Source organism: Salvelinus sp. IW2-2015, unplaced genomic scaffold, assembly GCF_002910315.2.
Source record: "Salvelinus sp. IW2-2015 unplaced genomic scaffold, ASM291031v2 Un_scaffold659, whole genome shotgun sequence".
Taxonomy (NCBI): Eukaryota; Metazoa; Chordata; class Actinopteri; order Salmoniformes; family Salmonidae; genus Salvelinus; species Salvelinus sp. IW2-2015.
The window spans coordinates 580,691-608,315 of NW_019942591.1; the positions used below are offsets into that span (position 1 = coordinate 580,691).

Genomic DNA, 27,625 nt, shown 5'->3' on the forward strand with positions numbered 1-27,625 from the left:
AAAGCGTATGATTTTAATATGGCACCAACACACTCAAGAAAGAGAACTGCACAGCGACACACAGGAAGTCTTTGATACACAGACACATGCTTGGTTTACGGAGAGAGATGATAGTGGGAGATACAGTCTCATCAACGTACTTCACTGTAGGCATAGGTGTAGTATAGAAGCTGTTGTTGTTGTTGTAGTAGAAGTAGTAGTAGTAGTAATAGCAGTAAATCGGAAGACAATCATCTGTATCCCTACTGGTAATCTTGGGAAGAGAATTGCATTAACTGCACTCACACACTATAGGGTTAAGGGTCAACTAATGAATGAGCCTCTTTTCTCATTCTCTGCAGCTTGCTTGATCTTTCTAGCAGAATCAGACACATCTGAGTGCGCCTTCAAAGTTTTGCAGGCCGTGCTATTATTAACAGGGTCGCAGCATGTTTGATCAGCTAATTGATTAAAAAAACTGAAACTGTATTAATAATAAAAAATAAAAAAAATGGGTTGTCCTTATTACTGTTGTAAAGACACATCTATAATAATATCAGTTCTCATTGTTGTTCTCCCACCACTTGGGGCTGACACGACACAGTAAAGGTGAGGGTGGAGGTTAGGGTGCGGTGGTGGGGTAACTGGGGGGGGGGTCCATGGCCTGGTTTCCATGGTTACATGGACATGTGTTCGGGGAGAACGTAGGAGATGTCGTCCCAAGGGTGACGGTACAGACCCTGTTTCAGTCTCTTCTGATCCAGGTAGTGTCCTGAGGGAGAAGTAGAAGCGTCGGTAAGGTTCCAATTTTAGCAATATCATACTGCGTATCCTCGGCTCCTTACATCACAGCCCCTTTCCCCATTTCTAGGGGTCAAACTCATCAGGGTCATGACCACTGACCCCCAACTCACCGATGAAGCCCATGCTTCGCCCCAGGACAAAGATTCCATTCAGCGCTCCGATCTCCACAAACTCATCAGCCTCGTCCCTGAGGGGGAAGACAAACACCGGGGGCAATGGTGAGTTGATGCAACACTGAATGTAGGCTAAGGCCAACAAAAGGACAGCCGGATGACCCAGACACAGTAGTATAGTTAATGTCATTGACTGGAGTTAAATAGCATAGGATTTACCGTGTAAATCCACCACAGTTCCTGAGCAGGTCCACAAAGGCTACTCCGATGAAACCGTCCACATTCAGGATCAGGTTGGGTTTCTGAAACCGCAGCAGAGAGGAGAAGACATGGTTTAGAACAGATGATCTCAGTGGGGTGACCCAGGGTGCAGGAGAGGACGACAGGGTTAGTACCTTGGCGGTGGTGATCTTCTCTACATCCATGGCGTAGTCCAACAGCTGGGTGGAGGGGAAGTTCTTCTTCACAAAGTCCTTCAGGATCTTCACCCGCATGTCTGGGTTGTTGATCTGAAGCGCGCACACACACACACACACACACACACACACACACACAGTAAAAAATATGAAAGACACATGGCATCCAAACAGAGACACAGGGACGGTGCTCACCGACTTGACTCTGTGTCCGATGCCCATGATCAGGTTGCCCTCCTTCTTCATCTTATTGACAAACTCCATGGGCAACATGCCGCTGTCAAACGCCTTGCTGAACTGCTTGGCTGCAGCGTCCAGGGCCCCTCCGAACCGGTCCCCCTAGAAATCACACATACAGAAAGAAACAGTCAAATAGAGACACACTTTGACTACCAAAGCTCAATTAATTAATTAATTAATTAAACAGAGGCATTATCTTCAGAAGAGGCTACTCTGCTGGTTTGAGTGGGCCTAAGTATGTCGAGGTTGACTTGACTATGTTCTTACGATGGTGAGCAGGCCAGAGGTGAGGCTAGAGATGAGGTCTTTGCCAGCACGGGCACAGACGATGGTGTTGTGGGCACCGGAGACGGCAGGACCATGGTCAGCAGTTACCATCAGACACATCTCAATGAACTTGGCAGCATAACTGGGCAGCCTTGGGGCAAGGAGGAGGGAGGACACAGAGACATAAAATTGTATTCAAATTCAATTATGATAGTGTATGTTTAATGTTTTATGTGAACAATGGCAGTATTATTATTATTGACTGTTTCACGGTTTGGGGGACAGAAGTGTACCTCCTCTGGAACCAGAGCAGTCCCAGTGTTCCTCCCAGGCCCATCTCCGACTTGAACACCTCAGTGATGGGCATTCCAGCGTAGATGAGCTCCTGGCCCCTCTCATCACAGATACTGGTCATAAAGGAGGCTGGCTTACGGATCAGACCCAGCTCCTACAGCACAGAGGGATAGAGAGAGGGGGAGAGTCACCACACCCTCCCATTGCTCTCCATCTGTTTCAGTTTAACACAGTCTGATTCGGTTCAGTGAAGTTTGCCTTATATGGAAGTCAATAACATTGTCCAGAGCCAATAAGAGATCCTGATTCACCGCTAACTCACAGGGGACATGAGCCAGCGTGGCACTGACTGTCATTACTCACCCGGGCCCAGGAGTAGTCCATTGGCACCGTGGGAGGGGGCACCTCCATAGCTGGAACGATGACTCCTTTGCCAACGAGGTCGTCATACACTGACCTGTACATGAGGATGGGAAACTTCAATTTCACAACAGTGCTTTTGTACATTCATTAAAACGGTCAATCTTATGTTGTGGCTTGGATGTATGTTTTTCTAAATCATATCAGTGTGTGATTTTCTGCACTGACTTGATGACATCTCCCAGCTCGTCAAAGCTCTTGGGTACGAAGGCTCCGGCCTCCTTCAGAGCCAGGTTCTTGGCCACGGCTGTCTCTGAGGCCTGGTTGGCACACGCTCCAGCATGACCAAACTGGACCTACAGGTGACAGACCGGGTCAGCATATCATAGGAGACAGTCACCAACCCCATAACCAGACTAGAGGTCGACCGATTAATGGGAATGGCTGATTAATTAGGGCCGATTTCAAGTTTTCATAACAATCGGTATTCGGCATTTTTGGACACCGATTATGGCCGATTACATTGCACTCCATGAGGAGACTGTGGCAGGCTGACTACCTGTTACGCGAGTGCAGCAAGGAGCCAAGGTAAGTTGCAAGCTAGCATTAAACTTATCTTATAAAAAACAATCAATCTTAACATAATCACTAGTTAAACTAGTAATATCATCAACCAGTTATCTAGCTTGTCCTGCGTTGCACCGCATCGATTATATGCCTGTTAATTTATCATCGAATCACAGCCTACTTCGCCAAACGGGTGATGATTTAGCACCGTCGCTGCACCAGTGTACCTAACCATAAACATCAATGCCTTTCTTAAAATCAATACACAAGTATATATTTTTAAACCTGCATATTTGGTTAATATTGCCTGCTAACATGAATTTCTTTTAACTATGGAAATAGCAAATAGTTGCGTTCTGTGCAAGCAGTCAGGGTACATGCAGAAGTTTGGGCCGCCTGGCTCGTTGCGAACTGTGTGAAGACCATTTCTTCCTAACAAAGACCGTAATTAATTTGCCAGAGTTATACATAATTATGACATAACATTGAAGGTTGTGCAATGTAACAGCAATATTTAGACTTAGGGATGCCACCCATTAGATAAAATACGGAACGGTTCCATATTTCACTGAAAGAATAAATATTTTGTTTTCGAAATCATCGTTTCCGGATTTGACCATATTAATGACCTATGGCTCATATTTCTGTGTGTTATTATATTATAATTAAGTCTATGATTTAATATTTGATAGAGCAGTCTGATTGAGCGGTGGTAGGCAGCAGGAGGCTCGTAAGCATTCATTCAAACAGCACTTTCCTGCATTTGCCAGCAGCTCTTCGCTGTGCTTCAAGCATTGCACTGTTTATGACTTCAAGCCTATCAACTCCTGAGATTAGGCTGGCAATACTATAGTGCCTATAAGAACATCCAATAGTCAAAGGTATATGAAATACAAATGGTATAGAGATAAATAGTCCTATATTAACTACAACCTAACATTTGGGAATATTGAAGACTCATGTTAAAAGTAACCACCAGCTTTCATATGTTCATGTTCTGAGCAAGAAACTTAAACGTTAGCTTTTTTACATGGCAAATATTGCACTTTTACTTTCTTCTCCAACACTTTGTTTTTGCATTATTTAAACCAAATTGAACATGTTTCATTATTTATTTGAGACTAAATAGATTTTATTGATGTATTATATTAAGTTAAAATAAGTGTTCATTCAGTATTGTTGTAATTGTCATTATTACAAATAATATATATAAAAATGAAGAAAATAAATATTAAAAAATAAATAAATAAAAAACGGCCGATTAATCGGCGTTGAAAAATCATAATCGGTCGACCTCTAAACCAGACCCCTTCTTCCAGTATGCCTGCCCTGCAAGTCTCTCTCAAATCCAATGACTTAACCCCTCCCCCCCAAACTCTTCCCATCACACTCACCTCTGAGGAGAACATGGTGGCACAGGTACCGATGCACCAGCTCACCACAGGCTTGGTGATCCTGCCTGACTTGATGCCCTGGCAGATTGTATACTCCTCTGTGCCGCCAATCTAGAAGGGAGACCAACAGTGCTTTTAAAAGGAAGTCCACACACACTTGCAGAGGTGAGTATCCAATCATGGAATTAGTCTGGTCATAAATGTTGATGTTAATTAGCTACGCTTGACGAAAATAAATTGATCGCGTTAAAAGGATACGGTTTATTTTTCTATGGTTAGTTTACTGAGTGGAGGGTGTGTCTTTCAAAACCTCACCTCTCCCAGCATTACGATCATCTCTACCCCTGGGGTGTCCTGGTACCTCAGCACATGGTCTGTGTAGATTGAGCCTGGGTATCTAATGAAGAAATAAGCATTAATTATACACACACAGACATACATCAGTAATCTTATCCACCCCATTCAAACACACACACTCTTACCGGTCTCCTCCAATGGCCACTCCCTCGTAGACTCCGTCGGTGGTGCGGGAGATTATGTTGTTGAGCTCGTTGGACATGCCTCCAGAGCGGGACACGTAGGCCACACTGCCTGGACGGTACAGCTTAGAGGCCAGGATGTTATCCAGCATGCCCCCTGTGTTCCCGATCTTAAAACAGCCAGGCTTGATCCCTCCAACCTGGCCAAGCGCGCACACACACAGAGTTAGATATGATACTCTTCTCTACACCTTAAAAAAGCAGGCCTCACACACTGTAAGTGAGGGGTGTAGAGTAAGAGGGGCTTACCGTTGCCGGGCCGATGATAGTGATACCCTTCTCATCCGCCCTCTTAATGATCTTCCTGGTCTGGGCTTCAGGGATGCCCTCGGCTATGATGGCGATGGTGTGGATCTGAAGGGGTGGGGATATGAAGTATTACAGTCGGTCAGARKTYCMGCTCMCTCACCATTAGKTGACACCCTCTGGATGGCATGYAGGCACTACCAACCTGCGGGTACTGCATGGTCTCCATGGTGCTGTCGAAGGCAGAGCGGAGCGACGCYAAGCTGATGAGCACGTCCACCTCCGGGTGRTTCTTCATGGCGTCGCCCATGTTCTTATAGACAGGCAACAGGATCTCCTTATGGCCCCAGTAGAACTTCTGCTTGTGGTCCCCACTGGAACACACAGATAGTCACAGCGTTGAGTATCGAAAGATGAACCAGACAAATAAGATAAGCACGTGTGAACGCACAAGCACACACACACACACACACACACACACACACACAGCATTGACCATCAACATGCTTGTTATTTTCGACACATCTCTATGGTCTGGGGGCACGACAGTTAGAGTGGTATAGAGGAAACAGGAAGTAGAGAAAGAGACACCTACGTGAATGGGTAGACCATGGCAGACACAGAGGGCTCATCCCTGGAGCAGGTGTAGTCAAAGTCCAGCATGCCCTGCACGGCCCGAGTCTGCATGCCCCAAACGATGGACTTGGTCTGCTTGCTGAAGAGGGTTGACGCCTTGACTGCAGGGACAGGAACACACAGGGGACAAGGAAAGGAGAGGGAGGGAGAAGGAAAGGAGGAAAGGTGGAGGGAGAGAGATGGAAGGGAAGGTTAACTACAAAATGCAAAGTCACTCAAACAAGGTTTGGCATGCACTCACACTTACTCAGAGGGAGAAAAATAGCTTGATCTCCTTATTATCGCACCAGGAGATAAAAGGGCTTTTAACTCACTACAGAGAGGTACGAGCTTTAAAGAAGTCATATCCTGCTCTGCTAAGAGGTGTGATAGAGCAGGGCACACAACATCAACAGAAGACACATGGCAGGGCAAACAGTTACTAGACAGTGAAGGAACCGAACACTGACAGCCAGCCGCTGACTGAGACATCACGACCGACAGGAAACCACAGGGGTTAGTGAGACAGAAGCTGAACCCGCAACCATACAAAACATGCTATCACTGTATATTTCTGGATGTCAGAAATTCCCCTCTAAGCGCTACAAATGTGATCAGAAATGTAGTCGCCTATAGATCAATATCGTCCTAGTTGTTCCCATGGATGAACCATTAGAACACCATACAAATAAAAGCCACTTCTAGCACAGGCACATGAGAGAGGACAGGAGCACATGACCCAGCTCGAGGGCTTCACAGGGGGGCTAGGGGGAGAGCCATGTCCCAGGCCCACCCTAGTCAGTCTGACAGGGGAGTGTCCTACCTCCTGGACTGTCTGACGACGCCTGTCGCTCTGTGGTGCCACAACAATAAAACAAAACAAAAATCAGAAACAATATAATCAATGTTATTACATTCAGAACGTGCGTAGATAACGCCCTCTAAAAGGGAAGGTTTTTCACAACAGATCCTGGGCTGTGAGACCCCTAATGGCCACCAGGGGGCGCTGGGAGACAAACTCGCATTTTATGAGAGCAGTGGTTCTCAAGGAAGCCTCTTGCTACCAGGGTTGGGGTCAATTCCATTTCAATTCTAGTCAATTCAGAAAATAAAAATTTGGAATTTTCCTAATTAAAAAGCATTTTTAGTAAATTGAAATGTCAGTGTACTTCCTGAATTAACTGGAATTGACCCAAACCAGGCTTGTAAAACTGCATTCCATTACTGTTAATAATACCTGAGAAGCATCATTCTTACGTTTCCTGTGTGTGTGTGTGTGTGTGTGTGTGTGTGTGTTGTGTGTGGTGTGTGTGTGTGTGTGTGTGTGTTGGTGTGTGTGGGTCTCATCGAGGAGCTCACCTGGAGGGGCCCCTGACTTGGCCTTCTTGGCAGCAGAGGCCCCGGGGCCAGCCTTGTTCTCAGAGAAGGAGGCTGTCCTGCTGGAGGCTGGGGTCTGGAGAGGACAGAGGAGAGAAAAGAGAGGGAAGACAGGAGAAGAAGTGTAACATTCTGTTGAGGAGCTAATCAGGTCAACACCAGCCCTGATGCACACATGCCTTCATAGAACAGCCTTGATTTGAATGACTTGCCTAAAAAACGGTCATGTTTTATTTGTGACAGTGCCACATTACCTGCATAGAGAGAGAGAGTAGCACGGTGCAAGATTTACAATGAAGCTTTGTGTGATAAACCTGCAGTGACGCCAGCTGCACAGTAGGGCCCTATGTACAGACTATGTCTATGGCACAGCGGACTCATGTGTTGAACTTGCTTTAAAAACAATCTACATGTTGGGCCCACGAAGTTTAAATTCATTCAAATTCATTAAAACGACATCCAGTTGAGTTGTGTTTAGAGTGAGATGGGTGCATTCCCCAGGAAGCCCAATCGGCACCTTTGCGAACCTGTACATGTGTATTTGCTGCCTTCATATTTTTGCCCTTTTGCCCTGACATCATCCATCATCAAATGGACGTAGGCCTCCTTCCCATGACCACATCTCTCTGAAAGCCCCGGTGCGGTACATTCTTAATGGAGCCCTGCAGGCTACAGCGCAACCCTAGTGTATTGCCTCCTGGCTGCTATTTAAAACCACAGCAGCATACAAAGCCAGGCGATGCTCTACACACAAAAAGACGCACCTCAGATGACCTCACTGTGCTAGCGTGGGATACACGTCACCGCCAATCTCAGTGTTTGAAAAATCACTGTTTTTAAAATGTTTACATTTTTGATGATGTCATCGGGTATAACATAGAAAAATAAGACCGCATGGGGACTTTAATATCATCACTGTAGGTCTAATAAATCACTGTGTGTTTATATTTCATGAAAATAACTATCATTTGAAATTATTTATTTCCCTGAGCCTCCTTTTGCCATTGAAATGCTCGGTCTGATCGTGCTGATACAAATGTTAATATATTTACATACACTGATTAGCAGATAGGATAATCTAGACTCTAGAGCCCACCCCACTTACCCTTTCAAAGTAGGAGGATGCATATGCAAATAGATGGTGACTGGTCATTGATCAGAATAAATCAGATTATCCCATCTGAACAGGCTGAAATTCTAGGTATTTTTTCTCTTACATTAAAAAAGGCATTCTCATAATTTTCACAATTTCAGAGTGTTATTTTGAGCTCAGTGTGGAAATATCCTAAAAAACAGCAACACCACATTTTTGACCGCATTGAAAAGTGATAGAATTGCCCTGTAACTAATTATAGGCCCAGTGTAACCTACCGATGAACTGGCACTGGAGTTGAGCAGGAAGTTGGCGGTGTGGGCGGCGACGGGAGGCTCTTTGGGTATTGGTCGGTGGCCCAGCGCCATGCCGACAATGGCAGTCATGTGAGTCTCTGTGCCGAAGACATGGATGGGGACGCCAGTAGTCTTACCTGTGGAAACATGACACACACACACACAGTGAATGTCTTCAGAAGGTCGAGTGTGTCAATCAAAGCTAAAAATAGCATTGGCCTGACCTTTTATCACAGAGGAAATTAGGAGAAATACAAGACAATGAACATCTCTTGCAAAAGGAACTTTTTTAAAATCTATTGTGGAGCTACTCACCCACTTCGCCCATGACCCGGAGGCCTTCCTGGTAGTTGGGGCCCCCACGGCGGACAAATATGGTGATCTCATGCTCCTTTATGGGGCCCTGGTAGTCCCTGATGGCCCGGACAATGCCCTGGAACCCAGACAAGAGAGGATCTCAGAGTAGCCTAACCCTATGGGGAATCTAAATCACAATTGCTTCAGATATCGTGTTCAGATACATTTTTACATCTACCTTAAATGTGGCTGCAACGTTAGTGAAGTTTGCAATGCTTCCTCCGATGATCAGGACTTTTCCGTCGGGGTGTTTCTCYCGGGTCATCAGGGACAGGATGGTCTTGGCATAGTCATAGGTCTGCTGTTCGCTGGGCGCTCCTGAATACTCCCCGTAATTGGCCAGCTCGTCAACTCCGCCCAGGTCACAGATGGTGTCACTGTGTGGGAAGCATGCCATTGGATAAAACACACAAACACAGGGGTGCAGGGACAATATACACAATCACCTGAAGAAAACATCTACAGTATACTGTACATTCAGCATAGTAGTGCATTGTGAAAGTTGAATTAGATCAACCAAGTCTCTCTCTCCAAGTCTGTAAACACTGTTTAAACAATCTATACAGACACTACTCCAATCCACAGAAGCATTCCGTCACAGTAGGCGTGTCTGTGTACGTTACGCCTCATGCCCCTGACAGACGAAAGTCCCCTCATTCCTCCAGACTCTCGTTAAGATCGCATCGTTAGATGATCTCATTTAGCTCTCTGCTGAACAAGCAGCAGCGTCTGACCTCGGCTGCGCCATCAATCTGATTGTTCCATGACCAGCTGGTGCAGTCTCCTAATGCCAAACCCAATTACAACCGAGCTAGCGTAGCCTAGGAGCCAGCCAGAAGCTAAGCTAACCACAATGGAAGAACATGGGAGTGTTGTGAGAAACTCCAAACATGTTATTAGTAACATCGTGTGGCATGCTGAGGTGAAGACGCATGGCTGAGGTTGAGACATTGTGATTGGTGACTCTACCTGTAGACGACGGAAGCCCCTCCTCCTGCCACCATGGTCCAGATTCTGCCACGGGGGTTGAGCAGGGTGAGTTTGAGACTGGCACCACTCTTGGCATCCAGGTCTGCAATATAGGCCTCCTGCAAGAGCCAAAGGGTGAGGTTAGCTGAAGGTCCAGTGGTATTGGGAGTGCAGGGTTTCCTGATTGCAGCGGTAATCAGGTCAGARATCAGATTGAGCACCACTTCATTAGGCTGTAATAATCCACTCATGTCGTTTCCTTTTCAAACTCATTTTATCCTGGTTCAACGACAGAGGATAAACATCTCTGGTAGCCCAGGTCCACACTTTCAAATATCAGTATTTCTCCTCAGATTATTTTTTTGTTTGTTTGTGCACCTGTTCATGTGGATGTTCCTGTGTGGTGTAACACTTATTTCTGATACTACTGGGAAAAGAAGACAGAATGTCCAGGCGGTAAAAACAGCCTGCTGCCAATCAGAGCTGGTTGTTTGTGACAGCGAGGGACACAGCTGGAGACACACCCAATCAAAGGCCCCCGCTGGTCCCGTGGCTCCACCCCAGACTGACAGCAGCCCAATTAAAACGGGCCCGTCTGGTGCCTACAGCACCCAGACAGACCAGACCCTCTGTTTCAAAGCAGCTCAGACCAGCCAGAGCCACACACACACACACACACACACACAGAGAGAACCATTAACCATAATGCCAAAAACAACTATCAAAACACAAGCCAATTAAAATCAACAATAAAGACAAAAACAGTGGACAAACATTTTAAATCTAGACTGGGCCATAGAAACGGGAGACAGATGACGGAATATCTAAGCGTAAAATAATAACATCTAATGAGGTCACAACATCCCTGTTGTCCAAGTAGCCCTACACCCCGACGACTGTCGCTACTGGGGTGTGCTATGGTATCGCCACGGAGATATGGTACTAACTCCGTTTGAGTCAAGGCTCAGAGTCACTCCCCTAGTCCCTTTCCTGATCAACATCTCTCTCCATAGCTGGGACAGCCAGAGGACTCATAAAATAGTAATGGAAGGTACTGAAACCTTTGTCACTGTACGGGTGTGCATCTAGTCAGCAAAAAATAACTAATGAGGAACCAGATATAATATGTACATCTGGGATTCTTATGTAGATAGATTTAGGTGGAGGCTTATTTGAAAATATATATAAAGTCTTCATGAGGGTTGGGGTCAATTCCATTTCAATTCTGGAGGTACACTGAAATTCAAAATCTCTGCCATGATTTTCAATGAGGAAAATGTTGAATTGTATTAACTTTCTGAATTGACCCTAACCCTGGTCTTTACATGATACACAACTACTTGTAAAGCGATTGTATACTATTTTAGGACTTCCTTGGAACTGCCCTTATCCTTGTAAGTAACAAAATGGACATAGCAGCCTCTGGCTAGCAGTCAGGTGATTGTCCTCACCTCAGGGTAGGCCTCCCTGCCAAAGGGTGGAGGGAACTCTACGTCGCCCCACTTGGCCTTACAGAGGTAGTCAGCCGTGGCATCGATCTTAGCCGCCATGTCCAGCACAAACACGCCGTCCTTCGTGACCACTGGGAGAAGGAAACGGAGAGAGAGACACGACGTGGAAGGTAAATAGTAGCATGTTAGCCCAGGGCATTGTAGGGTTAAATACAGAAGGCAAAGAACCACATCCTGTTATTGATATTCACTTGGCTTCTTCCACTGTGATTGAAAATCAGAGCACTGCTCTCCATCTGTACCTCGCTGCTTCCATCCTACCTAAGTGGATTTGTTCTGGGATCAGGTATGGCTGGAAACGGCACGGTTTTGTTTAGATAAACACTGACACTGTGTGTGCGAGTTTGTGTAGTTTCCACAGAAACCTGCTGGTCTCCAGCGGTGCCACTGTGGGGGTGAGCTCTAAAATAGAACACAGGGGTATTGAGAGAGGACCATGTCCACCCCCAGGGGGCGTCCTAACCTCCCTAGTCCCTACTCACTCTGCAGGAAGGGGAGATTGCAGAGGCAGGGGGTGTGGGGGAGACATCAAAGCAGGAGGGGAGGTCTCAGCAGCCCCAGTTCTCTCCCCTCCACAGGAACAGCTGCCACGGGGCATATAACCTGGTACTGATGACCAATTACACCCTGATAAACACACTGCAGTCATCAAACAGCAGGAACATGAATTATTGAACCAGTTCCCCCCCCTCAGAATTAGAATGTTGTAATGAACTTCTGGTCCTCTATATGTTTTCCTACAAGGAGATGTTTTTAGATTCCGTCAGATCTTTATTTCCCCCCCTCAAACTTCTTAATTCTATGACGAGGCTGTGAGTGTATGTCTGGATGAGGGAGTTGTTCAGAGCAGCATGTTTAGGCTGCGGTAGGAGGTTGGTAGGAGTGTTGGATGTGGTAGGATTGTATGACAGGACCTACCCAGTGGGTTGATCTCAAGGTAGGTGAAGTATAGGTCTTGATACAGGTTGAACAGTCCAACGATGAAGCTGGCCAGAACCCTGCAGGAAGAAATAACCAGCCAACAAGTTCAACTGTTTTATAGCCACACCTTAAATCGTTTAACTTTCCCTAAAATACAGACAGCCCCTTTCTCTTCCTTATTATGTGCAGAGAAATACATTTGGGTCAGTGGAAGATCTGTCAACTAACTGACTGTTCAATCTAATTCATTTCCCTGAGTGATAGCACTTTCCTTTCAAACAGTGAGTCACACCCTTTATATAGCACTAAATCCATAAACACAAGAGCCAACATTAATAAACAGTGAGTCACGCGGCCTTTATATAGCACTAAATCCAATAAACACAAGAGACAACATTAATAAACAGCAAGTCAACACCCTTTATAAGACACTAAATCCAAAACACAAGAGACAACATTAATAAACAGCAAGTCACACCCTTTATATAGCACTAAATCCATACAAACCAAGAGCCAACATGTAATACGGAAGAAGTGAGGAAAGAGGGAGGGGTGGAGCAGTGTTGGAGGAGGAACCGGCTCTTTCCACTGCACCTGTAAATTAGCCGGTAAGCCTCGCTACAACGAAGGAACATCTAATTACTCCGCGCCCCTCCTGTCAAAACAGATGGTGAAGTGCTGTGGTGGGGCACTATTTATTCCCTCTCCTGTCTGTCAGCTGTGCAGGCAGCTCTGTGGCCTTGTGACCACATCAGTCTCCTGTCTGCAGGAGGCTACTCTAGCTGCCAGGGAACACTGGCCTCAAGGAGTGGGGGGGGGAAGTGACTAAGCTCCTCTCCTACTGACAGTTCTGATGGGCTAGGGCCACCGCTCCGTTCTGGATCCAAAAGAGAGAGGGGGGGGGGGTGGGGGGTGAACAGTGCCAGAGCCGTCTTCCTCAATGTCAGCCAAGACCGCGGGAGCCCAGACTAGGCCCTGCCTGTCTTCACAGAGAGCTGTTTCGAGCGAGGGAGGGAGGGGGGGGGGGTCACTGTATCACACCCATCAAAATAAACGTCAGGGCTCCAGGAACACGCTCAGAATAAGGCTAAGGAGAAAGGAGGGGGTGATCGAAGAAAGGCGACTCGTAGGAGGGAGTATGTCATTTCTCTAATGGAACTCACCCCCCCCCCCCCTCCTCCCTCCAGCATTATTAGAGTACCTTGCCATCGCTTTCCTCTCTCTGTTTTGTAGTGAGTGGTGCTGCCATCGCTTTCCTCTCTCTGTTTTGTAGTGAGTGGTGCTGCCATCGCTTTCCTCTCTGTTTTGTAGTGAGTGGTGCTGCCATTGCTTGCCAGCCAGCTTTAGTTTTACACAACAACGGGTTCTTTCTCTAACCCTCCACTTCTCTACCTCAGAATGAACGAGGTCCTCTCCCAGAAATATACCTTCCATTAATCTAGTATCCTGTTATTTTAGTGTGCAAAGTCTCTCTCTTACAAAGTAGAATTCTGTTTTCAAACGAAGGCACTGTCTCGCGCCACTCACTCTTTTATGTCCGCAGCGACATGGGTCAGGAGCTGTTTCCTCACCGCGTCTTCAGTCAGCATCTCGTCCACTCCTACCAGAAGCTTACTGGCCTTAGCGTCCACATCCCCCACGTCTACCCCTCCTTCATGGTGGAACAACACGTAGTCGCCCTCCCGTGTGGCGTAGATACACACGTAGAACTCCTCTTCCTGAGGGATAGGGAGACACACACAGGTCAGTTATAGACAACCAGAGACGTGTACGTCATAGAAGCCATTTTGTTCTGTACTTAAAAGTACTCAATCTTGAAAACTTGACTGCTGACACGCATCACTGTTTCGGGTGGCATTAACAATGGACTAATGAACAAAATACTTAAGTATCATTTTTTTGTGAACTATCCCTTTAAAGCCATTCCTTGCGATTTGATATACTGTTTAGTGAAGGTGCAGTACCTCACAAAACTCTTGAATAAAATTAAAGTAAGTTGGAAAACCTGTTCGGCTGCAGTCCTCTGTGAAGAAGCTAGACTAGAGAAATCGCATCACGTAGATAGTTTACCTGCTTGTGGGCTACGAATGGCTCGATGAGGAAGTTCTTCAGGATCCCCTTTGCTTTTCCCACCTGAGAAACACAGAGCACTTATTTAGAAGCTCACATACAGACATTGTGCTGAGGAGAAATAAAGAACTTATGAAGCAAAAAAGGCTGCATTTAATTTGGCAAAACCATCATGAATTCCCACAGGAGACTACAATGCTATAATGACTATTTCTCTAAGGCAGGTGAAGTGAGCCAGCTGTCGCGAGTCTGGAGGATCCTTCATAACGCAACAATGCACTTGTTTACAGGTACGCCCTCAGGACTAAGTGGGAGAGAAGCAGAGAGAGAGAGAGAGAGAGAGAGAGAAAAAACGAGAGAGTGAGGCTATAAAAAACAGTATGAATGAACACACCTCAAGTCCCCAAAGGGAACACAAAGTGGCCACAGAGCAGACTAAATAATCAGGCCACTGGACAAGAAAGTGTTGTTGAATAAAGTCTGAAAAAAGGACGCCCAGACTGACAGAGGATGACGTCCACACAGAGCAGCAGTCTAGTATAGTCCTAGGTGAATTCAACATGGAAATGAGAGCTCATTTAGCTGGCTGTCACACTGCCTGTGTTAAAAGGTCCCCAGGCATAAAACAACCAGGGACAGATCGGGAGAGCAGTCAGCCGACAGAGGAGAAAAAAAGACGGGAGAAAAAGAGAAGGTTGACATTTCCGAGACATGGAATAAAAAGGACGGCCTCTTTTCTCCCTTCATCGTCCATCTGATTAAAGACGGGCTGAGGCCAATTTAGACTGAAATAATCTCCATACTGTTCTCTCACTGCTCCCTAGAGAACGAGGGAGGAGACGGCGGAAGAGAGGGACAAAAAGGTTGGAGGAATATATTGATTAAGAAGCTCAAAAAATTAAAAAACTAATAATAATAAAGTAGGGAGGTGAAACATGATTGATGTTTTACACAAACTTAAAGTAGTGACCAAAAAAAGGGGTCAATTCAACTGATATGATGCATAATAACCACTGACATTTTCACACCCATTCGCCTGGAAACACATGAACTATCCTGGTTACACCCTATCACTGAGGGAAGCCATGGCGTCAAAGACTGGGGGAAATAGCCAGGCGAGGAGTCATCTCAACCTCTGGGAATAGTAATTTGGTAAACTGGGGAGAAACAGAGTGATGGGTTGTGAGAGGAGAGCGAGAACAAAAAGTCGAGCTGACAGCCTAAATTGCTCACAGTTACTGAACTCTACCCCACCTCTTCTCTCTAGTCCGGACACAACCCTGTCTCTTTCAGACACACACACACACACACACACTACAGAATGTCATTCATTTACACAAATAACTAACACATACTGTAGCATAATACCCAGTACCACCCTCTAATCTCAATATCCAGCTACTGCACAAGCACCTTCCTGCACAAGCACCTTCCTACACACACACAGATTCTGTGTTGTAGATATGTGGTAGTAGAGTAGGGGCCTGAAAGAACACACTTAATGTGTTGTGAAATCTGTTGTGAATGTATTGTACTGTTTTTTTTAATTGTATAACTGCCTTCATTTTGCTGGACCCCAGGAAGAGTAGCTGCTGCTAAGGGCGATCCGTAATAAATACAAACACACTAACTATCCCATATACAGCTACCCAAAAACACATTTAAGCAATGAAAACACACAGCATATTGTGAAACATGTTCTATAACTGTAACAAGTTAACCAGATTCTAAATTAACAGCAGCAGCTGTTCAAGCCAGTCGAAAGAAAATGATTAATCCAGACAGACGCCATCTTAAAAACGGTGAATTCATATATTTCTCATTGATGGTCTCCAGCAGCGACTGACGTTTTCATCTAAAATGTCTGGCCAGTGATATACCCAGCAGCCCACAGCTGCCTACCTCTAACGCAAGCACGCACGCACACACGCGCGCACACACACTCACTCCCTCGCATAGCCCATGGTTTATGAAGCACACAAACATCTAAGTGGCACACAGAGTGATGGACCTACTGTAGCGTGCTCGGCTTACACTGAAACCTGTTTACTCACAGGCAGGACTCTCCGTTCTCGGCTGACTGGCTTGATTGACTAGCACCTGACCGAGAGCTCATTAGCAATCTGTGCAGCTCTGGAGGCAGAGTTTAACATGCATCAAAACAAACACACTTAACTTGGATGGGTAGTACTAGTGGGCATGGGAAAGAGGGGATGAAGAGAGAAATAAGAGAAAAGAGAGGGCTGAGTGGAACCAAATGTTCTGCAGGAGACAGAGTAAACAGTGAGCAGAGTGAAAGAGTTCACTACAGTGCAGACTGAAGAGCCTAGCAGGACTGGGTCTGAACCTAGCTGTAGGTACTGTATTTAGGAGGATCCACTTCAGGATGACTTGGTGTGTGTGTGTGTGTGTGTGTGCAATGACCTACCATGGTCTCGCTCATGAGGCGGGTCTTCAGCCACTCTTGGACACCTTTCAGGTCCAGGTTGACACCTACCAGTCCCAGCTTCCCCCGACGCTTGATCAGCTGGTCTGGCTTCACMACCAGRCGCTAGGGAACAGACAACATGGTCYAACTGTTAGCATCACAACACCAGGATAATGACATAAGTGACTGATTCAGTGATCATCCTTAGACTAGACTACCCATGACCGGATAACGTAGTTAGCCTCACATTAACACATCGCTAATTTGTTGTTTATGATAACAGGCTATATGCCGACGATGACATTTCGGGGTGGCACAAACGGGCGAGTTCACTTCAGGTACCATTACACACTTCAATCCTCAGCATTTGAAGCCCATCTTGATGAGAGCTATATCTGTAGATCAGGAGGTAGGTTTCCGGGTCCTCCCTCAAATCAAAGTTTATTGGTATCGTACACAGCGAAAATGCTTGTGTTTCTAGCTCCAGCAGTGCAGTAATACACACAATGCAAAAAAGGAAAAAATAAATATCAGAACGAGTCTGGAATATTATATATATATATATATATATATATATATTATTCTAAAAATCAGTCTATCAGTCTACACACAATACCCCATTATGAAAGTGAAAAAAGGTATTTTGCATTTGTGCAAATGTATAAAAAACAAACAGAAATACCTTATTTACATAAGTATTCAGACCCTTTGCTATGAGACTCGAAATTTTGCTCAGGGGCATCCTGTTTCCATTGATCATCCTTGAGATGTTTCTAAAGCTTGATTGGAGTGCACCTGTGGTAAATTAAATAGATTGGTCATGATATGGAAAGGCACACATTGGTTTATATAAGGTCCCACGGTTGACAGTGCATTTCAAAGAAAAAACCAAGCCATGAGGTTGAAGGAATTGTCTGTAGAGCTCCGAGACACGATTGTGTCGAGGCACCGATCTGGGGAAGGATACCAAAAAATGTCTGCAGCATTGAAGGTCCACAAGAACATAGTGGCCTCCATCATTCTTAAATGGAAGAAGTTTGGAACCACCAAGACTCTTCCTAGATATGGCCACCTGGCCAAACTGAGCAATCGGGGGAGAAGGGCCTTGGTCAGGGAGGTGACCAAGAACCCGATGGTCACTCTCACAGAGCTCCAGAGTTCCTCTGTGGAGATGGGAGAACCTTCCAGAAGGACAACCATCTCTGCTGCACTCCACCAATCAGGCCTTTATGGTAGAGTGGCCAGACGGAAGCCAGTCCTCAGTAAAAGGCACATGACAGCCCGCTTCGAGTTTGCCAAAAGGCACCTAAAGGACTCTGACCATGAGAAACAAGATTCTCTGGTGTGATGACGCCAAGATTGAACTTTTTAGTCTGAATGCCAAGCGTCACGTCTGGAGGAAACCTGGCACCAACCTTACGGTAAAGCATGGTGGTGGCAGCATCATGCTGTGGGGATGTTTTTCAGCGGCAGGGACTGGGAGACTAGTCGGGATCGAGAGAAAGATGAACGGAGCAAAGTACAGAGATCCTTGATGAAAACCTGCTCCAGAGCGCTCAGGACTGGGGTGAAGGTTCATCTTCCAACAGGACAACGACCCTAAGTACACAGCCAAGACAACGCAGGAGTGGCTTCAGGACAAGTCTCTGAATGTCCTTGAGTGGCCCAGCCAGAGCCTGAACCCGATCGAACATCTCTGCAAAGACCTGAAAATTGCTTTGCAGCGACGCTCCCCATCCAACCTGGCAGAGCCTGAGAGGATCTGCAGAGAAGAATGGGAGAAACTCCCCAAATACAGGTGTTCGAGGTTTGTAATCGCTGCCAAAAGGTGCTTCAACAAAGTACTGAGTAAAAGGTCTGAATACTTATGTAAATGTGATACGTTTTTTATTTTTAATAAATTTGCAAACATTTCTAAAAACCTGTTTTCACTTTGTCATTATGGGGTGTTGTGTGTAGATTGATGAGTTTATCATTTATTTATTTTTTTTAACTATTTTAGAATAAAAATGTAAACCATTTTAGAACAAGGCTGTAAAGTAACAAAATATGGAAAAAGTCAAGCGGTCTGAATACATTACGAATGCACTGTATGTATGTATGTATAGATATTATACAGCACCAGTCAAAAGTTTGGACACACCTACTCATCCCAGGGTTTTTCTTTATTTCTTACTATATTGTAAAATATTAGTGAAGACGTCAAAACTATGAAATATCACACATGGAATCATGTAGTAACCAAAAAAGTGTTAAACAAATCAAAATATATTTGACATATTTGAGATTCTTCAAAGTAGCCAAGAGTGTGCAAAGCTGTCATCAAGGCAAAGGGTGGCTACTTTGAAGAATCTCACATATAAAATATATTTGTATTTGTTTAAACACTTTTTTTTGGTTACTACATTATTCCATGTGTTATTTCATAGTTTTGATGTCTTCACTATTATTCTACAACGTAGAAAATAGTAAAAATAAAGAAAAACCCTGGGAAGAGTAGGTGTGTCCAAACTTTTGACTGGTACTGTACATATATATTTTCATTTTATTTTACCTTTATTTAACTAGGAAAAGCAGTTTAGAAAAAAATCTTATTTACAATGACGGCCTACCCTGACCAAGCCCTAACCCGGACAACGTTGGGCCAATTGTGTGCCGCCCTATGGGACTCCCAATCACGGCCTGTTGTGACACAGCCTGGAATCGAATCAGGGTCTGTAGTGACGCCTCTAGCATTGAGATGCAGTGCCTTAGACCGCTGCGCCACTCGGGAGCCCACTATATAGACAGTATATGAATCGAAAAGGTGTGTACAGCAGTAGTTATATAGGATGAGCCTTGACTAGAATACAGTATATACATATGAAGTGGGTAAAACAATATGTAAACATTATTAAAGTGACAAGAGTTCAATCAATCTATGTACATAGGGCAGCAGCCACTAAGGTGCAGGGTAGAGTACCGGGTGGTAGCCAGCTAGTAACAGTGACTAAGGTAGTGGTGACTGTTCAACAGTCTGTTGGCCTGGAGATAGAAGCTGTTTATCAGTCTCTCTGTCCTTCCTTCCATTCCTCCGCCCTCCCCCTGGCTGCTACCTCTCTTGGATCAATCAGAGATGGAGAGAGAAGTGACTTATGAGACTCGAGCCATTATCATCTGGAGTGCTGCCAGTAAAACCAGGCAGAGAGGGCCCAGGGTGAAAGTTAATGTAATTTCCTAATCAATCCTGTCATGTGTATCTGGGCCTACACCTGCCCTCCTCCTCCTCCTCCATACCTCACTGCATCCAACTTGATAAAGCACCAAAACAGCCTTCTGGGTGAGTGAGTGAGCGAGAGAGAGACAGAGAGAGAGATTTTACCCTGGGAGATGAGTCATACTGTAATTCTATTAGGAGTCTGGGAGAAAGAGGGGTCTATCTCTGAGGTAATTAGGACTGCTCTTAAAGAGAGAGTGTCTCTTCCCATTGTGGATGTCACTTTTTATTCCTCATGATACATTCCGATGACGACGCGGACGTTCATTCTCCTCTACGTCGACTTTGCTTCGTTTACATTTTACAGCCAGAAGAGTGGCTGGAGTGAAGATGGGCCTGCTAAGTGATTGTAAAATGTTAGCATTTCACGCAGGCTGCAGTCAGGGAAGGTGGCTATTGTGATAGTCATAAATCTGTCTCCATAACTATGATGTGGCCAAACTGAATCTACTGACCGCAAGGTAATGTAATCCTTGTTTTGAGCAAACATTTAACCTTGCGTGGATCAGTCATCCTTATGAAGAAATAGTTGACGTCTGAAAAGACAGTCGTGCCATTGACCATTGGTGATTGAATGACATAAGAGCAGCTGTTAAGATATAGGTACTAGGTCGGTATTTGGTTCTAAAAATGGGCCTTCGATGGGTCAGTTATTCCTTACCTCAGTGAGCAGCCAGGGGTGGTCCTGTGCCAGCCGGTCATAGTCGGTCTCAGTCGTCACGTTGGCATAGCGGAACCGGTTCTGGACAGCTGCAGATGTACAGATGTACTTATAGAGGAACTCCTTCCCTGTCTGCTCCGAGATGGCTTTGGCCGACATGGTAGATCAGAGGACAGTGGTCTGAGAGGAGAGAGAGAGAGGTCAAAAGCGAGAGAGAGAGAGATTAGGTCAACCCGATTATAACCACAAGTGCATACCAGTACAGGGTGACTAGCTTAAGTATAATATATTCTAGTTATGTACCCAAATATGACACATCAGAGAGGATAGGCCTACCTTTAACAACAGCAGCCTCTTACATGATAATTATGGTATATAGTGAGCTATTCATTTACACACAAACTGCAGATCAGAGGCCTCTATCTATGTTGTAGGATCTGCCCCGTCATCTCTTCAGTATGCGATCCTTTATTGGCCCGGCTAAAAAAAAAGACCTTGTCCATGCAGGCAGTGATGCTGAGGCTAAGTTGATTAGCCCAGGTCTAGGATCGGCACTCTAATGGAGTAACGAGCCCTCATCTGGCTGCCACTCAAACAAAATCAGGTGGACCCTGAGACAGGCACACAGCTTTAATCACCAGAGACAGCACAGAGAGGGGGCCTGGAGTTTGTGTAGAGGACAATAACCAGACACACACAAAACACCCTCAATCATTCAGACGTCTAAACAACCTTTAGAGGCTGATGCATTGCCGTCTCAAACACAGAGAAACAATCACCCACACTTAGTAGGTTCAAGGTGTGTCTGCTACTGAATAAAGGGTGTGGTCAGTGTTTGTAGAGCTAGGAATAAACCGTTGGTAAAGGACATCACTCCCGAAGGAGAGGACTCTCTACTATGAACTACACATTGTGAGACGTGTCAGTGTCAGACGTGCAGTCTCATACACAAACAAGATAAGCCTGATTGTCAGACTGCTATGATGTCATGGTCGCGTGTATAAACCCTGTAACGGGTGAAGGGTCGTCCTGGTATGATGTAGTGACCCGGAACTCCATACTAGGGATATTCCCAAGAGACTATCAAAGGCAGCTGTCTGTCAGCACACATGTATAAAAATCATAAATGAGATATTTGGAGAGGGTCAGGACAAAGGATTTGATCATTCTTTAATGAACATTTAATTATTGTGAAAACGCTGAAGTTTGAGGGGGAAATTTGCACATAGAATTTAAGCAAAAACACCAAAACCCAATCGGATGTGTAAATCGAATGATGTTTTCCTTTCATGGCAAAGACAAGGGTTGTGACCCTTTCAGGCATCCTCCTGCTGGCTTAAAATGAAGCCATATGCTAAAATGGGACAAACTCAGTTTCGAATGCCTAGTCTACTGGGACCACGTCAGTCAGTCAACCTAGAAAGGCCTTTAAATCACTCACTATGTTGCCTCTGAAACAGAACAGTCAATATATTGGGATTTGAAAATTAAATGTTCATTAATCATGAAGACATGATTCTGGTCATTATACAGCAGAATGTGGTACTTGGATGTCCAGACTCACAGTACCAAACGTGACCAACCCCCATCCTCCACCACACCCCCTGCCCCCTCATTATCCCCCAGCCCCCCCCTTACTTTCCTTCCGCCAGCACAATGTATCAATTCTTTTGTTATTGATCTGGCCTTGGTTTCCTGCTACACTCACTTAGAGCGTTATCATTTCTTTTACCACAGACCAGATGGATATCAATGATGAGAAACGTGTCCTATTACTGTGCTGATACAAACCCACTCAGTCACTAGTCTCTGTAATATCACTACTAAGAAATTGACAATAAAACAACAAGTTACTCTTCAGTATTCTTGCAGTGATGGAGCAGCCAGTCAACTTGCTCTCGGTGTCCTTCATCAGATGAAGAGCCCTGTGGCCTCCCGAGTGGTGCAGTGGTCTAATGCACTGCATCCCAGTGTTGCGGCGTCACCACAGCCTGGGGTTTGATCCCAGGCGGGTGTTAAGAAGCGCAGCTTGGCGGGTCATGTTTCGGGAGGATGCATGACTCAACCTTCGCCTCTCCAGAGCCCGTTGGGGAGTTGCAGCGATGAGACAAGATCGTAATTGGATAGCATTCGGATGTCACGAAAAAAGGGGGTCAAATATATATATATATTTGTTTAGATAAAGAGCCTTGGTATCTACCAGAGAAGGCTTTGCTCTGGGCTGCTGCCCTGCTAGCCGTTGATTAGATAAATGAATGGAGGTGGTGTTGGAGCATCTTCAGTATTGCACCCTCTTCTCCTCTTCCTGAGTCACTATAGTTCTGGTCCCAGGCCAATAGAACACAGGAGGGGAGGAGACAGACTCACTACAGTATATCTGTCTACTTCCCCTCTGCTAGCGGCTTGTCAGCGCTATGAAATATCCGGCACGGAAAACATTGATCAAGAGCGGTTGAAGCGCAACCCTTATAGACTGCTATATGAGGCACACAAAACGCACACGAATGAAGGCATAAACACCAGAAAATATGCCTATCACACACACTTATCAAAACCACGGACACCTACAGCGGAAACACAGGCTTCTTCTCATCAGAATATCTGATAGACAAATTCTGTTTTCTGTGAAAAGCACTTTCACAGCACTGAAGTCAGAATGCAATTAACCTTAACCTGGCCTGGTCCCATACACCTCCAGATTACCTTCCCTTATACTACAACACCACCAAAACATCTGCACCTGGCTCTGACAGGTAGAAATTACAAAAATACCTCAGTGCTTCAAAAAGTAAAAAAAAAAACATCTGTCTGCCTGCTAGAGAAAATATCTGTCTGGACAATGAACTTGGGAAAAGCAAGGAAGTGGTTTCAAAAAAGCAAGAGCTATGTTTTGAGAGTGGACAAAAAAAATGCATGATGTGTCAATTAAGATTCTCAAATAATCTTATTCCAAGTTTATTAAAATGCATGATCACTTGAACATTCTGATTTAAAAAGAAAACCTCAGGCAATGGTAGCTGAACTAAATTACTATCGCCCCGTATCACTCACTTCTGTCATCATGAAGTGCTTAGAGAGACTAGTCAAGGATCATATCACCTCCACCTTACCTGTCACCCTAGACCCACTTCAATTTACGTACCGCCCAAATAGGTCCACAGATGATGCAATCACCATCACACTGCCCTATCCCACCTGGACAAGAGGAATACCTATGTAAGAATGCTGTTCATTGACTACAGCTCAGCATTCAACACATAGTAGCCTCCAAGCTCATCATTAAGTTTGAGGCCCTGGGTCTCAACCCCGCCCTGTGCAATTGGGTTCTGGACTTCCTGATGAGTCACCCCCAGGTGGTGAAGGTAGGAAACAACATCTCCACTTCACTGACCCTCTACACTGGGGCCCCACAAGGGTGCGTGCTCAGCCCCCTCCTGTACTCCCTGTTCACCCATGACTGCGTGGCCATGCACGCCTCCAACTCAATCATCAAGTTTGCAGACGACACAACAGTAGTAGGCTTGATTACCAACAATGACAAGACAGCCTATAGGGAGGAGGTGAGGGCACTCGGAGTGTGGTGTCAGGAGAACAACCTCTCACTCAACGTCAACAAAACAAAAGGAGATGATCGTGGACTTCAGGAAACAGAGGGAGCACCCCCCTATCCACAGACATGACAAATCAAAGTTTGTTTGTCACATGTGCCGAATACAACAGGTGTAGGTAGACCTTACAGTGAAATGCTTACTTACAGGCTCTAACCAATAGTGCAAAAAAGGTATTAGGTGAACAACAGGTAAGTAAAGAAATAAAAACAACAGTAAAAAGACAGTGAAAAACAGTAGTGAGGCTATAAAAGTAGCGAGGCTACATACAGACACCGGTTAGTCAGGCTGATTGAGGTAGTATGTACATGTAGATATGGTTAAAGTGACTATGCATATATGATGAACAGAGAGTAGCAGCAGCGTAAGAGAGGGGTTGGGGGGGCATCACAATGCAAATAGTCCGGGTAGCCATTTGATTACCTGTTCAGGAGTCTTATGGCTTGGGGGTAAAAACTGTTGAGACGCCTTTTTGTCCTAGACTTGGCACTCCGGTACCGCTTGCCATGCGGTAGTAGAGAGAACAGTCTACGACTGGGGTGGCTGGGGTCTTTGACAATTTTTAGGGCCTTCCTCTGACACCGCCTGGTGTAGAGGTCCTGGATGGCAGGCAGCTTAGCCCCAGTGATGTACTGGGCTGTACGCACTACCCTTTGTAGTGCCTTGCGATTGGAAGCCGAGCAATTGCCGTACCAGGCAGTGATGCAACCAGTCAGGATGCTCTCGATGTTGCAGCTGTAGAACCTTTTGAGGATCTCAGGACCCATGCCAAATCTTTTTAGTTTCCTGAGGGGGAATAGGCTTTGTTGTGCCCTCTTCACGACTGTCTTGGTGTGTTTGGACCATTCTAGTTTGTTGGTGATGTGGACACCAAGGAACTTGAAGCTCTCAACCTGCTCCACTATAGTCCCGTTGATGAGAATGGGGGCGTAGTCGGTCCGCCTTTTCCTGTAGTCCACAATCCTCTCCTTAGTCTTGGTTACGTTGAGGGATAGGTTGTTATTCTGGCACCACCCGGCCAGGTCTCTGACCTCCTCCCTATAGGCTGTCTCGTCGTTGTCGGTGATCAGGCCTACAACTGTTGTGTCGTCTGCTTACTTAATGATGGGTTCGGAGTACTGCCTGGCCATGCAGTCGTGGGTGAACAGGGAGTACAGGAGGGGACTGAGCACGCACCAATGGGGGGCTCCAGTGTTGAGGATCAGCGTGGCAGATGTGTTGCTACCTACCCTCACCACCTGGGGGCGGCCCGTCAGGAAGTCCAGGATCCAGTTGCAGAGGGAGGTGTTTAGTCCCAGGATCCTTAGCTTAGTGATGAGCTTTGAGGGTACTATGGAGTTGAACACTGAGCTCTAGTCAATGAATAGCATTCTCACATAAGTGTTCCTTTTGTCCAGGTGGGAAAGGGCAGTGTGGAGTGCAATAGAGATTGCGTCATCTGTGGATCTGTTTGGGCGGTGTGGTGCAACAGCGCCTCTTCAACCTCAGGAGGCTGAAGAAATGTGGCTTGTCACCTAAACCCTCACAAACTTTTACAGATGCGCAATTGAGAGCATCCTGTCAGGCTGCATCACCGCCTGGTAAGGCAACTGCACCGCCCATAACCACAGGGCTCTCTAGAGGGTGGTGCGGTCTGCACAACACATCACCGGGAGCAAACTACCTGCCCTCTAGGACACCTACAGCACCAAATTGTCACAGAAAGGCCAAAAAGATCATCAAGGACAACAATCACTCGAGCCACTGCCTGTTCACCCCGCTACCTTCCAGAAGGCGAGGTCAGTACAGGTGCATCAAAGCTGGGACCGAGAGACTGAAAAACAGTTTTTATCTCAAGGCCATCAGACTGTTAAACAGCCATCACTAACACAGTGAGGCTGCTGCCTACATACAAACTTGAAATCATTGGCCACTTTAATCAAATGGATCACTAGTAACTTTAATAATGGGACTTTAATCATGTTTACATATCTTGCATTACTCATCTCATATGTATATACTATATTTTATACCATCTATTGCATCTTGCCTATGCCGCTCTGTCATTGCTCATCCATATATGTATATATTCTTATTCCATTCCTGTACTTACATTTGTGTGCTTTAGGTAGTTGTTGTGGAAGTGTTTGATTACTTGTTAGATACTGCTGCACTGTCGGAACTAGAAGCACAAGCATTTCACTACACTAGCAATAACATCTGCTGACCATGTGTAGTGACCAATTAAATGTGATTTGATTTAGTCAAAGACATGCCATAGACATAACTTGCCTAGTTAAATAAAAGGTTAAATATAAATAAATGATTCATTCATTATGATTTACATTTTACCAGAATGAAATAGGTGAAAATGATTAAATGGCAATAAATAACTACATTAAGGGTAATACGAAAATTTTAAACAAATAAACATGCTTTTATGGCATTAGACCAGCCACAGCCCATGAGGCGACACATTTTAAAATAAACTATGTCATAATGTCTTAATTCTTTAAGAATTCAAGACGGGTACTGTTGATTGACCAGTTCAACTCGTCCTGTCTCTTTCTTTCCCTTACTCACGCACACACATGCACACACACTTTGTGTTAGCTTATTTTTTTACTGCGCATGTTACACTACTTTATGTAACTTTCAAGTCAGCTTTCAATTACTCCTTGCAATCTGTAAACATCTAGATATATCTCACCTTTATATCTTGAGAGTTGTGGAAAAGATCTCCCAGGTTTTGTGTTGAGAAGATTTGGATCGTTTCGGATGTGAAACGATTTCAGCCGGCAATTCTAGGGAAGGGACAGTTTGGCCAAAGATACTGTTAACTTCCTCTTCTTCTATCTGTGGTTTGGCTGTCGGCGTGGACCACTGACTACACTTCTGGGTTCTCCTCAGTTTTCTCTCCTCTTCCTATCTGACGATAGACTTGGCTGATATATTCCTGCTCTCCGATTGGGTCACACCACCCCATGGCTGTTGCTTCATAACGCTCACACCCATCTCTCGGTGAAAGAAACGACTACGCTATTCAACTGTAGGACACTGATTGGCTGGTATTGTCTGTTTAGTATTGTAGCCAATCAGAATGGAATCACATGATCATGTATAAAAAATAGTAAAATTGTCTCCCTCTTTCAATTATACTAATAGTTAATAGTCTGAGTACATTCTGGCACCAGTGAACTGAAGTCCATCTACATTAAGGCTATTTATATTTTCCCGTTGCTCTTAGCCTTGACCATATATAGAG

At 45.3% G+C, this 27,625-nt stretch overlaps 1 protein-coding gene across 2 annotated transcripts; it reads right to left on the reverse strand.

Moving 5' to 3' along the window:
• Positions 1-41: 41 nt before the first annotated feature.
• aclya (ATP citrate lyase a) lies at positions 42-27,317 on the reverse strand. Of its 2 annotated transcripts, XM_070438286.1 has the most exons (28): positions 27,071-27,317; positions 20,774-20,953; positions 16,857-16,979; positions 14,429-14,491; positions 13,886-14,076; positions 12,356-12,435; positions 11,378-11,508; positions 9,927-10,045; positions 9,136-9,334; positions 8,916-9,033; positions 8,583-8,737; positions 7,194-7,287; positions 6,658-6,687; positions 5,815-5,956; positions 5,425-5,593; positions 5,223-5,327; positions 4,917-5,113; positions 4,750-4,831; positions 4,435-4,545; positions 2,702-2,829; positions 2,477-2,570; positions 2,113-2,267; positions 1,820-1,970; positions 1,508-1,651; positions 1,292-1,405; positions 1,116-1,198; positions 894-970; positions 42-751 (listed from the first exon to the last, which is right to left on the reverse strand). In XM_070438286.1, the coding sequence occupies exons 2-28, from the start codon at positions 20,930-20,932 to the stop codon at positions 657-659; spliced, it is 3,309 nt and encodes a 1,102-aa protein (XP_070294387.1). In that variant the 5' UTR covers positions 20,933-20,953; positions 27,071-27,317; the 3' UTR covers positions 42-656. The 2 variants fall into 2 exon arrangements, with proteins under 2 accessions (XP_070294387.1, XP_023991695.1); XM_024135927.2 differs by lacking the exon at positions 6,658-6,687.
• Between the last annotated feature and the right edge of the window lie 308 nt (positions 27,318-27,625).